At 41.1% G+C, this 15,900-nt stretch overlaps 1 protein-coding gene and 1 long non-coding RNA gene across 2 annotated transcripts; both read right to left on the bottom strand.

The window, feature by feature from the left end:
* Positions 1 to 530: 530 nt before the first annotated feature.
* On the bottom strand, positions 531 to 15,778 carry LOC106962973 (uncharacterized). The gene is made up of 3 exons (XR_001428092.1): positions 15,687 to 15,778; positions 6,814 to 6,817; positions 531 to 541 (listed from the first exon to the last, which is right to left on the bottom strand). It is a non-coding gene; the product is annotated as an uncharacterized LOC106962973 (long non-coding RNA).
* On the bottom strand, positions 8,503 to 10,342 carry LOC106962972 (type-1 angiotensin II receptor). Its single transcript, XM_015057652.1, has 2 exons — positions 10,264 to 10,342; positions 8,503 to 9,038 (listed from the first exon to the last, which is right to left on the bottom strand). The coding sequence occupies exon 2, from the start codon at positions 9,022 to 9,024 to the stop codon at positions 8,614 to 8,616; it is 411 nt and encodes a 136-aa protein (XP_014913138.1). The 5' UTR covers positions 9,025 to 9,038; positions 10,264 to 10,342; the 3' UTR covers positions 8,503 to 8,613.
* Positions 15,779 to 15,900: the final 122 nt, after the last annotated feature.

Below are 15,900 nucleotides of genomic sequence, written 5' to 3'. Positions count from 1 at the left end.
TTCCGAAATCTCGTTTCTCTCCTTCATCACCCGATTCTCTGCCATCGCCGTCGTGTTGCTCGGTTTGTTCCCAGGTCCAGAGTTTTGCTGATTGAATTCTGTTTCCCTGATGTCGTGAACAATAAATCAACACGGATTCGTGTGCGAAGGATTAACCCAGCGCAAAAAGAGTCGGTGAGGTAAAGACGAATCGCATCTATTGGATGCAAAGATGTGTCTTTGGGATCACACTTACTCAAAACATCTGACAGCAAAACGTATGAAGCGATCATATTTATTTGGAGACTACCCCGCCCAAATAATCACACAATAACCCTGTTCATAGTCTGTTCAACTTTTCCCTCTTCTTCTGAGGTCTGTTTTCCAGAATGAGCGTACAATAAAACCCAATGCTCAGAGGAACTAACCCTCCACCTGTGTCATCACGTAACATAACCTAAGAATCATCTGAAAGATAAAATGTCCAATCAATCAACAGATATGTCTTAAAACGCTTGAGTAACCTAATAATTGTTTAAAAGATAAAATGTCAAATCATAACCTAAATCTGCCTACTAATAATCATTCATAACTCAGATGTGTTATGATTGAGCACTTTTTTCACATCACACAAGTCTTGCTGTCAAGACCCAGATGTTGTCCTCTAACCAGGAAGTGGTTAGACCAGGGGTCACCAACTCCAGTCCTCCAGGGCTGCCATCCTGCAACTTTTAGATTCACCTCTGCTCCAAAATGTCTGAATTCCCTCACCAGCATTCATTCCTCTCTGCAACAGGCTGGAAACGAGCAGTTTATTTGATCCAGGTGTGTTTGAGCAGAGACCATCTAAAAGTTACAGGATGGTAGCCCTCGAGGACTGGAGTTGGTGACCCCTGGGTTAGAGGATGAGGAAAACGGACTTTACTGACATTTTGCTCTAAAAGTCTGGCTCTGATGTGTTGCAAAGCCACAAAATCTCTTTTTTTGTGCTAATCACTAAGCCATTTCCCCCCCACATCATTTGATGCGAATCAAATTTCATTTGACTGCGACTTTAATGAGAACCAAACGGACAAGAAGATAATTATCTTTAACTTTGGCGTGTCTCTTAACTTGGTTCAGTTATATAAAAAATACATTAAAGCAGCTTAGCAGAAGCTTGCTGATTACATGAAAAATAATTCTGACTGTAAAGAATAAAACCTCACAACACTAAATGTTGTTTGAACATTCTCCGCTCTGGGGTAAGATTTCACAAAAATAACACACATTGACATATTTTGAGCTCAGAACCTTTGCTCTAAAATGACTATTGATTAAACAAAGTAGTGTACAAAAGATTTTTAAAAAATGTCCAACTTATTGATACGATTCAGCAGGTACAGACGGCAGACGATCATTTAGTGAAAATATTTCCACTATAAAAGATCAAAGATGTAGGTTTTCCTATAATCATTTTTCTCAGTCTTGTAATAAGATCTTAAAAATAAATGTCATCTACCAGAGAGATTGGAGTTACAGTTTTTTCTGCTAATTAAAAGTCGAGCTATAGTTTTGTGGATAAAACATACTACAACTTTGAACATTAATATTGTTACTCTGACTTCCCTTACTTCTCTGTGAGACATTTAACAAAAAGAAAATAAATCCTCCCCGTGGGAATTACACAGCGATCAATGACAATTAATGAGCTGGCATTCTCCATAAGGCCATTAAGTAGTGCTGTCACACACTAAATCGATATCACTTAAATGCCCATCCAGATGATGGAAAAACACTTCCTTTTTTTAACGATTATCTCCCAGAGTTTTCAAGATGTTAAATCTTCTTTCAGCTCATCCTGCTCCGTACATTCAGCGCAGCGGAGCCCCGCAGATGTGTGAGGGATTCAGCAAACACGCTGAATAGAAACGGGAAGGAGCCTCTCAATGGAGCCTGCTGAGCATGACTCTTTTCTTCTTCTTCTTTTTTAAGCTTTCGCTAATCTTCTGACTTAATTAAGACAGACTCATCGAGACATGGCAGCTTACTGGGTTGCGGTGCATCATGAGAGGATCACGGTGCGGACAGACGACGAAGATAAAAGATCTCATTAGCCGCCAAGACGATATCGACACAAAGAAAAAGAAAAGACGGTTAGGGTTGTCATTTGGTTCTGCGGTTCAAAAAATGTCAACAGGTCAAGAAGTAACTAGCATTTCATGTTATTGCCACCTTTCTGTTTATTTCGTTGAGACGTACTAGTGGAAAAAGTAGATCTCTTGCAGGCTCAATCCCACTCTGCCACGTGTTGATGTGCCATTGGGAGATTTAACCCCAAATTTTCTACTAAGCTGTGAATTGAGTGCATTTGTTGGTGGAAATTGCAAAAGAGTTTAACGTCAAATCAAAGCAGACAAAAACATTGCTTTTAATCTGAAGGGTAATTTATATTTCACTGAGTTACACTTGCATATTTTACAAAGAAATTACATTATTACGATACAAAATATACCTTAGATACAAAATGCAGGCACTTCAGTAAGAACAACATTTAAGCTCACTCTGTCATCTTCTACATCTGGTCAAAAAGTGAAAGATGTGCATGTGTGTGCAGGCAAAGTTAAGGAATCCATAAGGAAACATATATAACAAAAATAATTTCTCAGTTAACCAATCACACCATTGTCAAATCACGTTTCTATAATGACCCAATAATAACACTGTTTAATATCACGTTATACGCTGTGCAGACGCTTTATTTGCACTGAAGATTGACTCAACTTAGCATGTCAAGTGCTTGAAGCGACTCCCCTGCACTTAATTTACATTTAGGTTCATCGAAGATGCATCAAATTATATCAATCTGTTACATGATAGCTTAAAAAACATATTCAACACTTCCCAAGTTTCTATTGTTAAATGGTGATTATTTTTTTCCAACTTAGAGTGATTTTAAGTGTCTTAAATCACTAATATAGGAGTAAAAAATATATATGAGAACATCCCACAGCACTGTTTTAAGGAAAACAAGAATTTATCCAAGAATCAACACAATCTACGACAATTTTGTGAGACAAGAAAAACAAAAAATTATCATAGCAATCTGAGATGCTACTGTAGAGCAGTTCAAAAAGCTATAAAGTAGCATTTCATCATTAAGGTAAGGATCTGCTTTTAAATCTCTAAGACCATAAGAAATAAAAAAAAGACGTGGGCTGAGGATGACTGACAGAGTCTTGTGGACGCACAGAGACATAAAGCCTGATTCTCTGGCGCCCATCCCTTATAGTGAGGAACTAGAAGGAATGATTTACGCTTAGGAGATTCATCGCCAGAGGCAAATTTTGTGATCTGGATCCAACTTGGATATTTCCTGTTTCTGTTTCACCCTTATCTGCAGGAAGTGGTTTGATATTTTTCAATTTTGTCACACAGCAAAACAACAGCCTCAAGGACAGATCCAGGCTGAGAAACTGAAAAAGGCGGCACCGTCAGTCACGTCGTGATCGGTGAAGGTTTGTGAGTTCAGTCGCCTCATCTCGGACGGTCTTGACCAGAGACGAAGCCGTTCAGAGTTTTCAGCACTTTTCTTGTGTCTGTGTAGTTCAGCATCCCCCTTTGATGTAAATTACATTCAGCACCACACTTTATTATTATTATTTTTTTTACCTGATTATTTTAATTAGTGGATCCTCCAAGGTCTGTAACATAGAGGTTATTTTAGAGATTCACTTTCAGAGAGCTTATCCTCCCCTTTTTTGGGTTCCATGTTTTAGGCTTAAACAGGATTTGCATAACATTCATCAGTCAAATAGGAGTGCTCCAGTAATACTCTCATCTGATTCTCTGCAAGAAAACAAATAAGTCTGTACGGCTATGGCTTTGACTTTTTTTTTTTCAGGTCTCTGAAATCGCTTCATGTTATAAGCCCAAGTCTCCGTCAATTTGGCTGCAATAGAAACCAAACGGTGACATCCAATATTCTGATATCCTTGAATAAAATACCTTCACAAGCCGCCTTCCTGGATCCGTCCACATCGATCTCAATATAAAAATGCAGCTATTCTGTAAAGCCATCAGAGATTTGTTGGAGAAAATGGCAGAAGGGTCAGGGATAAAGCAGGGTTGGGTTAAAAGACAAACAGCAAAGCTTCGAACGTCTCACAGAACATTGTTCAATGACTTTACCCCAAAAGTCAGATAGAAAGACAAACCTGAAAACTGACCGACACACAAGCCGTTCACCAGGACCGACAGGCGAGGGCACGGCGAGCGCTAATCAGGCAAACAGCGAAGATCCCCATGGAAACACCACAGGATTATTCATGTACTCCACAAATCTGCTCCTTTTGGGTGAGCAAGCAAATGAAAGCCTTTGTTGGAAGAGAGTCAATAAGAAACCTCGTGAAGTCAATTGAAATTCAACAAAAGTCACATAATAAACTCTAAAACCACCGTCCCTGTAGTAAAACACGGTGGCAGCAGTATTATGCTGTGGGGACACATTTGCTCTGCAGGGAAAAGGAAACCAGTTGTGGCAGTCGGAGCAACATCCAGGAAAATTCAGGAGAAAAACCTATTGGAAATGTTTGGATTTTTTTTTTTTTTTTTTTTTTGTGAAACGTTTTGTAACCCACACATATTGTTTATTGACCTTCACATTAATCCACTTTGTGTCAATTTCTGCCATAAAATTCCAAAATAATATATTTGCTAATACCCCAGCTGTCCTAAAGGTAAATGCTGGAGTTTTATTAGCAGTTTATTTGAGTAAAGAGAGACTGAATTTAAATACACATCTAAATTTTTAGTTCCTGGTTGTAACACGACGAAACATGAAGAAGTTGAGGGGGTGTGAATAGTTCTGCAAATGTCTACATTCAGACGTCTGCAACACATAAAACTGCACCGTCAACAGAAAACAGCAAAACAAATTACACAGCCTTCGATATTTCATTAATGAGTATAACCAAGTTACAGGCAGTACACAACATGACCTTTACATTGTGATATTAATCCACTCTGGATGCAGATAGGATCCATTTCTAGGCGAGTAATTTTCCCCCAGCAGAGCAGATGCAATACTTTGTGTCAAATTTCTTTTTAATAGCCACTTATCAGCATTCGGGTTCCAAACAAGCCAGCGTCTTTTAATGCGAGTCAAAGTCAGAAGGCCTTCTTTTCATCGAGGTTATTACCATGACATTGAATCCAGAATCGGCTGCCTCCGAGCTTTTCAGGGAGATTTGTAAAGGCGCGTCGTCTCCTGTGTTTCCGCTCTGTAATGGGGGTTGCAGGGCTGCACTGCGTGTTGTGATGCATTGCTGCGCTGCACCACAGATGGTTCTAACAGACTGCAAAGAGCAACGCCAATTTTCCACAATGCAGATGCCGTTTATCCTATTCACCGATTGCTTTTTTTTCTTTCTTTTTTTCACATTGAGCTTAGGGTTTTGTGTGTAAAATCCCTGTGGGGAGTTTTGGTTTATATTTGCTTCAACGGGTTGAGCCAGTCAGGACAGGTTTAGCTGATGCCCTTCAGCACCAAAAAAGCAAACTGCTGTGGTTCAAGTCCCATGTGTGGGAATTCATATATTTAGGTTCAGTGACCTGAATATAACTGATGATTTGGGCTGTGATACACAAAGAAATTGCTTTGTTTGGCCTTTCAGTTTTAATTTTCCATTCGGTTTGACTCCCTCTTCCAGCTGGAACTAACCGGACAGCAAGTTGCTAAGTGTGTCTGGTATGGTGATCTTGGACGTAAACCTTGTTTATAGCCTAGAATGGGGTCTGATTATGATCCAACGTGAGAGTTTATTGTTGCCAAGAGCCATGAGTGTACTCGTTACGTACACGAACAGTGCATCCTGTGAATCACGTCTTTGGACATGCGCCGTTTCATTGACGGCACGTGTGAGCTGGACGAGAGCGAGCCCAGCTGCTGCCATCTTTACTGAGCCAATCTGTCCATCAGGCTTTGCCGATTGAGCGGGTCCGAGGCCGCGCTGGGAGCCGGCAGACACGGCGGTGGAGCCGGAGCAATGCGCCAGCGCTGCGCAGGCTTTCTCCCCAACTGCTCTCGGATGAAGGAAGGCAGGAGAGCTCTTAGCTGGCGCACGGCCGGGCGTGACAACAAGAAGTACAGCGGAGGGTTCCAACACGGAGCCAGGCACACCAACAAAATGGCCGCCAGAGAGGCCACCTCCCACAGCAGCGTGACCCTCGTCAGGGTTTGCTCAGTGGGCCCGGCCGGTGGATAGAAAGTAGGCAAAGTCCAAGATGGGCCAGCATCTAATCTGCTGGTGGGCGATGCCGCTGAGCTGACGTAAGGGGACAGAACGTTGACGAACTCGAGCGCGTAGTACGGCAACCAGCTGACCGCAAAAACCAACGTGGAGCTAATCAGCAGGGCGGTGGCTTTCTTGTTGCGTCTGTCAGCAACCAGGCTGCCTCTGCAGCGGTGGAGGTGGGAGATGATGAGGCCACAGTTGATGGCGATGCACAAGAGAGGCGCCATGTAGTACACCAGGAAGGCAGGGACCAGGAAGAACAGCCACTCCTGTTGACCGACCGACCAGGTGCATCCGCCGTCAAAGTTGACGTAGGTGACCTTCGGCAAGGCCATGGTTACTGAGACCAGCCAAATGGCCACCACAGTGCACAGCCTGAGGGAAACAGGGACAGAATATAAGCTTATTTTCTGTGTAGAATAATGTAATCTAGAGATCTTCAAGAGGCATGTTAATTTGATGGGACAAGAAGTTTCTCTTGATACGCAAATCTTATAGAATCACACCCCAAAAGAAAAAGTTTGAGACTATGCATCAGCCTCCACTTGTATCCAAGCACTAATCTGTTAATGGGTTGGGATTCTTTTATCTGTTCTTCTAACTATACCCCAAATATTTTGCAAGTGGAGATGAATCAGAGTCACTTCCAGGGGAAACATCTGATCATGAAGCCATTACCTGCTTCACCAACCCCACCGCAACCTTAAACTCACTGACGCATCTCAAGCCACACGTGGGGAACGACCTTTGCGACGGTTGGATTTACCATTAAAAACCTGTCCTCTGTCCCAATGTGAATTTGCCTCTAAATTAAATTGCAGGTCTATGGATTGCTTGAAGCTTAACAGAAGGGTTGATTAATGTGCCACACTGTTTAAATTAGATGTCTTCCATCTCAAATCAATGAAGCTCCCACAGAAGCCGGTAAAGATTTACTTTAATATGTTGCAAGGCAGCGAATGGCCGGCTGCATGTGGTTTCAGTCTATCGGTAATTCAGATACTTTCGGATGCATTACTAACCCTCACTAAAGGGAAATATTTTTAGGAATCGGTGCCTTTTATAATTATGAAAGTTCTCCAAGTTATGAAGAACCAAGATACTGCAGACATTGAAAGTTTTAGGAAATCTTGCTCTACATTCTTCAACAAATGCGCTCATGGCTTTATGCCATGAGATCAACTATGTGTTTCTATATTGTAGAAAAACTAAAGTTCCAAATAATTTAGCCTGTAATGTAACACTCTACTAAAGTATTTTTGTTTTTATCTGCCAATGCAGGTTTTAGCTGCTTCCTATTTATCAAGAGAAATTCATTGTTTGCAGTTCTGCAACAGGAGATTTACAGTGTAGGAAAACAGTCCACCTCTCTCAAACGTGTCTGGGAGATGAGTCGCTGCTGCACAAAGAGTTGAACGTCAACAGATCAAGAAACCAACAGACTCCATGAAAGGAATGAATCACTGGTATTGAAAGAAAGGGAGGCTGTATCTGTCTCCTTTTTATGTCAGAAAAGTTTATTGGAACGAAAAAAGATCGGATGTTTCTGACCGGCTGGCCAGCGGTCAGGATGGGTCAAGCTGAAAATAGATACCAGTCGATATCTTTGTGCATCTCTACACATTTTAACAGTTGAAAATATTTGATATGGCTGAGCATCTTTAGTTGTGCCTTATAGTTGTACTAGCAATGTATTTGTAAAATGTGTAAATTTGTTCAGACGCACAGATAGTGCAAAAAACAATTTCCTAAAATGTTAACAAATTTTAGGAGATATTTCCTAACACATATTTCGAGATAGGAAAACAGTATGACAGCAGCTCAACATTGGAACTCTATTGGACATGTTAAATAAAATACATTTAGGTTTACCATAATATTGAGTTGTATCACTCAGTGTAGGATATGGTGAGTTTGATTACTTTCACCTCCACATTTTTAATCTAGAAAAACAATCTTCTAGAGTCTAGACATTAACATCAATACAAATCTTTACAACACATTGGGGTCAGTTTTTTACACTAAGGTGCCACAGTAAGTAAATAAATACCCCAGCTTCAAACATGTGATTCACATGGCACATCTGATTTGGAAAACATTTCCAATATGTTTTTGTGCTTGCAAAATGTTCATATTTCATGTGAAAAGCCCAGTCCAGTTTCATTTATGATTTGGGGGCAGTTTCTGGAAAAAAAAAAGATAAAAATGTTTTACTTTTCTTAGATGACTTAACCAGAAAAGCAAAAAAAAAAAAAAAAAGATCCACAAAGAACATGTTACTCCATTTCAATGGGATTCAAAAAGGGTCAACATTTTGTGACAATGCCTTCCAACAACAACAGACTTCATTATTTATTACTCACACTTGCGTCAGCCTAACAGGCGGCCTCATCCGTGGCGCGACAATGCGATACCTCAGTACTGCCAACGCTGCCAGGCTGAAGATCTCGACTCCTACTGTCACTGAAGTCATGAACCCCAGCAGAACGCAGGTCCCACCGCCGAGCTGCCAGTTCTGGAAGCTGGCGCTCAGGAGCACACAGGGCAGGGTGAGCAGGGCTCCAAGGTCCGCGAGGCTGAGGTTGAGGAGCAGGACGGAGCTCGGCTTGGAGCGGCTCCGGGGGTTCCTCACCAGCACCAGCCACAGAAGGAGGTGACCTCCGACCCCGGCGAAAAGAGAGATCAGGCTCACCATCGGCAGCACCACCGTGAAGGAGATGGTGGTGTTGGTGGAGACCACGTTGAAAAGGAGGTTGACAATGGCAGGCATAGCTTCGGGGAAATCTGACAGTGCAGAAAAGAGAGAAAAGAAAAGAGAGGAGAGATTATGGGCTATGGAGATTTTTAGCTTCGAGTGCCAATGAAAAGTTTAGATAAACTCACACAAAATATGTTCAACTTGAATTAGGTGAATATGTTTGAATTTACTGGGGAATTTCTTTAATCCTAGTTTTGCATATGAGGTTAGATGTGTACATGCACTACACCAACATTTGAATAAATGTTGTAGATATGCTTTTTGCAAGGTGCTGGCATAACACTCGCTGAATATTTGACCACTCTTTCATTTTTTTTCAAAGATAGTACAGTTAATTTTAATTGCCTATGAACAGAGCTGAGCTTTGCGCATTTCCAGAAACTTGATACCTTGTGGGACATTTGAATGAGTCCAAGATCAGTGTGTCAAGTGGAGGTGAAGTGAAAGAGCATGGAGTTTGTCATCTATCATTATTTCAGATGACATTCAACAACAAGCTGGTTAGCTACAAATATTCAACAAGTTGTTGTCAAATGTTTGTAGCAAACTAGCTTCAAATGTTGTTGACAATAACATTTGAAGCTATTTAACATCTGAAGCTAGCTTCAAGCATTTGACAACTTGTCGAATGTTAACTAGCTAGCTAGTTTCAAATGCTAACATTCAAAGCAAGCTACAACCATTTGACAACAACTTCTTGTCAAATGAAAGCTTTGAATGTTGCTAACAACATTTGAAACTAGTTAGCAAGCTATAGATACTTTATTGATCCCAAAGGAAATTATGTGGCTTCCATTAATACAAACAATAACCTGAAAGACCCACCAGATAAAGCGGAGTAAAAAAAATCTATGAAATTAAGAATTTTACATTAACATCACTGCGTTTGCTCAGAACAAAAGATTGTTTTTCTTCACTTTGCAAATCTAAAATAGGTAAAGCAACTAAGGGGAAACTCATAATAAATGCAAACTTCTATTTTAACAGGCCAAATCAAAACTTAAAAAAAAAAAAAAAAAGATAAACAGAACAATTATCATCCTAATAATCAACAAACTGCAATCTATTATTCATATTTATACAAGCTGCCTCCACGGGATTCCTGAATCAGTCAGAGCTCACCAGGCCCACCCCGTGACTGACAAGCCTGATGATTCAGACGAGACAGCGCGTCTCTCAGGAGACCACGGCAACAAACAATCGAAGACATCAGCAAGTCGCCTGCGTCACGACGCAAACAAGACGACTCACCTCGGTGGGCTCAGGCTGGCGTTTTAAGCAAACAGGCGGGTGAGGGGAGCTCTTGTTCCCAAGGGGGTCGACCAGGATAAAACACACAAAAACAGCTGTAAAAGGGAAGAGAGAGAATAGCCTCTAAGAAAGAGCAGGTAAGAAAAAAAAAACCTAACAATCTGTGGGCTTCTTATTTAAAGCAAACAATCCCACCACATACATTTATTTTTAGCACTCCGAGCCTCCCTAAATCTCATCTATTGCATCATCAGAACAACTTCAGTGTACCTCAGTGTGGTGGTGGGATGCATCATAGCGCCCACTTTGGGAAACTCATCCACAATAGTGTGTGTGAATGACAGATGGATAAAAGAATGAATAAATGTTTGTTCATTCTTTCACCCATCTGTCCCTGTGATGCTGAGTCTCACTGAGGCTTAACAATCCTGCCCTGATTCCTTCTTTGGAGGTGGGTGATTATGTGCTCTTTGGTTGCGAAGCAAAAAAAAGGTCACAGAGCGCTTTGTAGGAGTCGGGGCAAGCTGAAAACAGCTACGCCGCTTTGCCAGCATTTAGTGAGAGTGAGCGGGAGGCTTTTATTTGAGAGGAAACACACAGTGACTTTAGAGGTATTTTACCAGCTCTTGAACTTTTCACATTTTGCTTCGATACCCGCAGTAAAGCTCAGCAATCAATCAATCAACTGGCTTTCAAAGTCACTTAATTAGTAAATTGAATGTGTGCGATTTAATCATCTCAGTATAAATCCAGCTGTTCAGTGAAAGCCTCAGAGGTTTGTCAGCAAACAGCGAACAAATGCCACTATGGAAACCAAGAAACGAAACACAGCCTAGCAAAAAAATAAAAAATCAGAAGTTTCATTTAAAAATTAAAGCTACATCCAAAACAACGCTTGAAATCCATCACTGCATACATTATCTGGACCTTAAACATACACAAGCGTGATTGACAACACTAAGACCCTCCTCCTGGCTCTGATTGGTTGTTTCTGACCAGTGGATTTTGTTTGCAGATGGCAGTAGAACCACAGGGAGGAGGTCAAGGAAGTAGATTTTTTTAACAGATTATCATACATTATGGCATGGTGAGAGATTTAATACATCAAAAATGTGTTTAGAAAATTCAAAAGATATCTAACCCAGGTTTATAAAAAGCAAAAATACTTTTATTTAAGAAATAAGTCTGAGGGCAACTAGATGTATTAGTCTGAATTACATAAATTACCGCACCGCTGTTGCTGCTGCAGGAGGAGCAGAGATGAGAAACGGCACAGAGGAGATGAGAGGGAAGCCTCCCAACAGCACAGATGAAGAAAGACAGCCGAGAACCAAAACGAGACAGGAAGAACAGAAACATGAAATGCACAACAATGGGCTAAACTAATTGTGTTTAATTTTAGACACATTGACCTCAAGCTGAACTGATGAAGAAGTTGAGGCCGATTCCAGGCTGTTTCCGCCACTTTAGTACTGGCGTCACAGTTAGATTTCACCTACATTTGTAGCATGAAGTCATTTCTAATGGGAAAAAATTGTTTTGTTTTTCTTAACGTGTGTTTTGCTCCTGGAGTTTCTTTTCGCTTCACTAAACCTTTCTGTTGCTGCCCCAGTGAGCCGGGTTCCTGCTCTGGGCAGCCTTGTCTCCATGTGTGATGTGACCTCCTCCCAGGGAAGTTTCTCAAGAAAAAAATAATTAATAAAAACAAACAAAAAGGGGAAAAACTTCTGGGCTTGTCTTTTGCTGTCCAAAAAGATTTGTTTTAAAAAGATGATCATCAATACATCTGTCCTCTTTAAAGCTTCATGTGTTTTTGGAAGATCCTCATTTAAAGCATGAAAACTGGCTCACGCAGGTTTGCAATAAACAGGTGTATTCACACTCTAAACTTCAGCTCAACAAAAGACTAAAAACTCCAGAATCAGTCTGGAATGGTAATGATATTCTCGTGTTAATGTGCCGAAAGACGTTTGCAGAAATAATCAACAGGAAAAACCGCAGGAGACTTCGGCGGCGTCGTACGTCACAGTCACACGCCCAGGCCGAGTTAAAAAAACAATCAGGAACAAAGTTGGCCCTCCAGCTATTACCTGACCCGGATGAATTTAAAAAGGAAAGGGAAAGACGGAGCAGAGCCGGAGGAAAATAAAAAGAGAGGACGTTAAATGACCGTTTTTCACTTACTGCAAAAGGTGACCTGCTGCTCGGTAGAAGCCCCTCCACTCACCGTCAGCTGACGTGCCGTATAAAGAGGAGAAACAGAGGGCACACACCTGTACTGCTCCCCATGCTCACTCCGCCTCTCGACTCCCCATGCTGTCCTTTGGCCATGTACACACGCACACACACATGTTTGCAGGGCTATCTTTGTGGGGACTTTCCATAGACTTCCATTCATTTCTACAGCCTAAACCTTATCCTAACCCTAACCCTTCATTCACACCTTAGTCCTAAATCTAACCCCTGAACCAAAAACAGCGTCTCCCCTTGTGGGGGCCAGGCTTAGGTCCCCACAAGGAGCAGTGGGTCCCCCATAACGTCGTATGTGTCAGGATAATGGTCCCCACAAGGTATTACAAACACACACACACACACACACACACACACACACACACACACACACACACACACACACACACACACACACACACACACATCTGTACACACATGCAGATGAAGTAAGAGAGCATGTGGTTTTTCCAGCATTCCCTCTTCCCCCTTTGGCACTACATAACCTCCAACATATTCTGTTTCCTAATTTGGCTTCTGAGGTCAATAGGAGAACTTATTATAATATTACAGATTTGGCATCCCAATGTCAGACCATGTCTTCAGTTTTCTCAGTTTTATTACATATTCCATGCAAAATCCTTTAATGTCCAGCAAGTGTAGCAAAAGATCAATTGTAATAGAATTAAACTGTCTTTATGTGATTTAATTTAACAGTGAAGCCTATGAAAAGTAAAATCTACTGACTTAAATGCAGAAATATTTTGCATTCTATATAATGTAATATTCAGCAATGGTCTACTTCTGCTGCAAAGACATGGCTACATAATTTTAAGCTATAATCTTTGTTCAAATTAAATTAACTTCTTGTTATTTCATCATATACTCGACAGTGTATATATGTAAAAAAATAAGTTATTAACTAGCAACTTCATCAGTTCAGAGTTAAAAGTTGTCCGGGATCTGATTTAGATCTGACTGGCGCTTACTCACAAAAAAACAAAAGAAAAAAAAGAGTAACTGGAGGTATTTGACTGGTTTTATTAATGTTGTGGTGACATAATTATTCTATAGAAATAAAGTAACATTCAGTCCTCATCTGTCTCGATCACTTTCTGTCAGTGAGAACACAACCTGAAAAAGCCCGACTGTTCTATATATGTATTTTTTTTTTTTTTACAAAGTTATGTTACTGCAACATCAATGAAAAACGAATGCAATTAGTTCACAATAATATATCAATTAATGTTGTCTGTGAATTGAAATTCATGCTTTGACATTTTGGTAAAGTAACAAATTTATCAGTTTAAGTACAAGCCACGATAAAACCATCATCACTCTTGGTAGTTTTTCTCAGTCTTCGTATAATCATGGAAATATGCAGGTTTAAAGGAATCAAACAAACTGACTCGACTAAACAAGGTCTATGTATAGCTTTGAAATCAAGTCTATTGTTCGACAGGAGTTTTGACCCTCTTGCTGTGACTGTGACCAAATGACCAACTCATTTAGTCACTGAGTGACAAAGCTTTAGAATCGGCTTTGTAACCCGTTTACAGACTGATTTCAATTATTTTGCTGTAAATAAAAAAGGCAGTAAGTGTGCAGAGTTTCAGACTCGGAACAAAATGTTTTATGCTCACTTTTTTCCACGTTGAGAAAAGTCGTTTTGGTTCCATTTTTTTTATGCAACTGTAACCAAAAACGCTGAAACATGAGACATTTGTAATATGGTGAGTACAGCTCACAGCACTGCAAGTCCAGATTTAAGAGTACCGGCAAGCTTAATTTCTTTACATTTTGACATATATAAAATGAATATGTACGCAACAGGCTTTCCACAACATAAGGAAACCTGAAACAAAAGTCTGATGCTTGGTGTTAAACCTCAGTAGAAGTAGTATTTATTAAATATATCAAAAGATTAAATGCAAACTTCCACCTTTAACACTTTATAAGGGTTGAGAGTGAAAGAAAACCCTCAGCTTGCCCTAAAACGGTAGATGTAGAAACGGTGGATGACTCATTGCTATCGGTAACAGCATTGACCTCTGTTCTGGTGATCGTTGCTCCAGTGAGGCTCCAGTGAACCTCCAGCAATCCGTTGTCTACCAAAGACTCCTACCGCCACTGCATTTAACATCATCCCTCAACCTGTAGCGCTGGCCTCCATTTCGAAAACGCAAACACACACCGAAACAGAAAAGGCTTGCAGAAACCCACACAAGCACACCTGGCCACGCACACACACACACATACACACACACACACACTGCCTTAATCTACTCTAATTGCCAGCAGCAAGACGGAGTTGTTTTTAGGGAAACAAACACGCAGGTCAGAGCGTGATGGAGCGAGGCGAAGGAAAAGGTTGGAAAAGAGTTCAGAGCCAGGCAAAATGGCGTGATGGAAAAAGGTGTAAGGGGAAAAAAAACCACAAAAAAACAACTGCTGCCAGAGAAGAGTGATTCGTGGAAGCCGCCAAACCCGCTTCCTGAGATCATAAAGATAGGTCAACCTGAGCGGGGAGGGCTTTATGAACCTGAGAGGAAAAACACAGTGACAGCTGTGTCACGGGGAGATGACTGAGTCGTGCAGACTCGAGACTGGAGCCGGAGGAATCCGGAGAGCACGTTCAGCCGGGCTGTGTCACATTCTGTTCTCTGTTCAAGAAGCTCCAAGGGCGGCTAATAGAGATGTGGCAGGGAGACGGAGGCATTTAGGTTTATGGGCTCTCTGGTTCACTTAGCAGTTCTAATTACAGAACGCTAACGTTGAAACTGTCTATTGTGATTATGTTTTTCTTTCTTGTAATGGTAACTTGTGAAAACTCTATTTCTAGAGGGTCACACAGGGCACAACAGTTATGTTTTACATTTAAGATAAAACCAAGATGTGCTGGGATTTTTTTTTTTTCTTTTAGCTGCAGATGCGCCCTTTGCTACAAATGAAATGAAGACATTCAGCAAATGTCTCATCTTCCAAGGTGGACACACGGAGTGACATCAAGCATGATCTGCAGTGAATGGGGAACAGCTTGATGCTTGAGAATAAAGCTGTCAGGAGGCGGTGGAGATGCGCCGCCTATTTCTTAAAGAACCTGCCTGACACGCTGCTGGTGCTGGGAGGAAGACCTTAGAGAGTCCAATCTCCATCTGGAGTGTGGTCCTGACCGACTCCTAGCAGAACAACACCTACAAGTAACTTTTCAGTAAGATATAGGAGTTTGTTTCAAGTCAATGATTCCTTAATGTTGAGGGAAAACATACTTTCACTGGCAGAACTCTTCACTCTCCATAGATTCTGGGTCAGTAGATAAACAGCAGAACCAGAACTAGAACCAGACTGCTCCCAAAAGAGCGTTAGCTTCTGGCCAGGTACGCCCTATTGAAATCCACAGATGACCCT

Source organism: Poecilia latipinna, unplaced genomic scaffold (assembly GCF_001443285.1).
Source record: "Poecilia latipinna isolate Pla-1442-1.1 unplaced genomic scaffold, P_latipinna-1.0 Scaffold1481, whole genome shotgun sequence".
Lineage (NCBI taxonomy): Eukaryota > Metazoa > Chordata > Actinopteri > Cyprinodontiformes > Poeciliidae > Poecilia > Poecilia latipinna.
This window is presented reverse-complemented; position numbering and strand designations above follow the sequence as displayed.

What these genes read in the sequence shown, in the direction of transcription:
- LOC106962972 (XM_015057652.1), bottom strand. Translation starts at nt 9,024, where the DNA reads ATGCCTGCCATTGTCAACCTCCTTTTCAACGTGGTCTCCACCAACACC.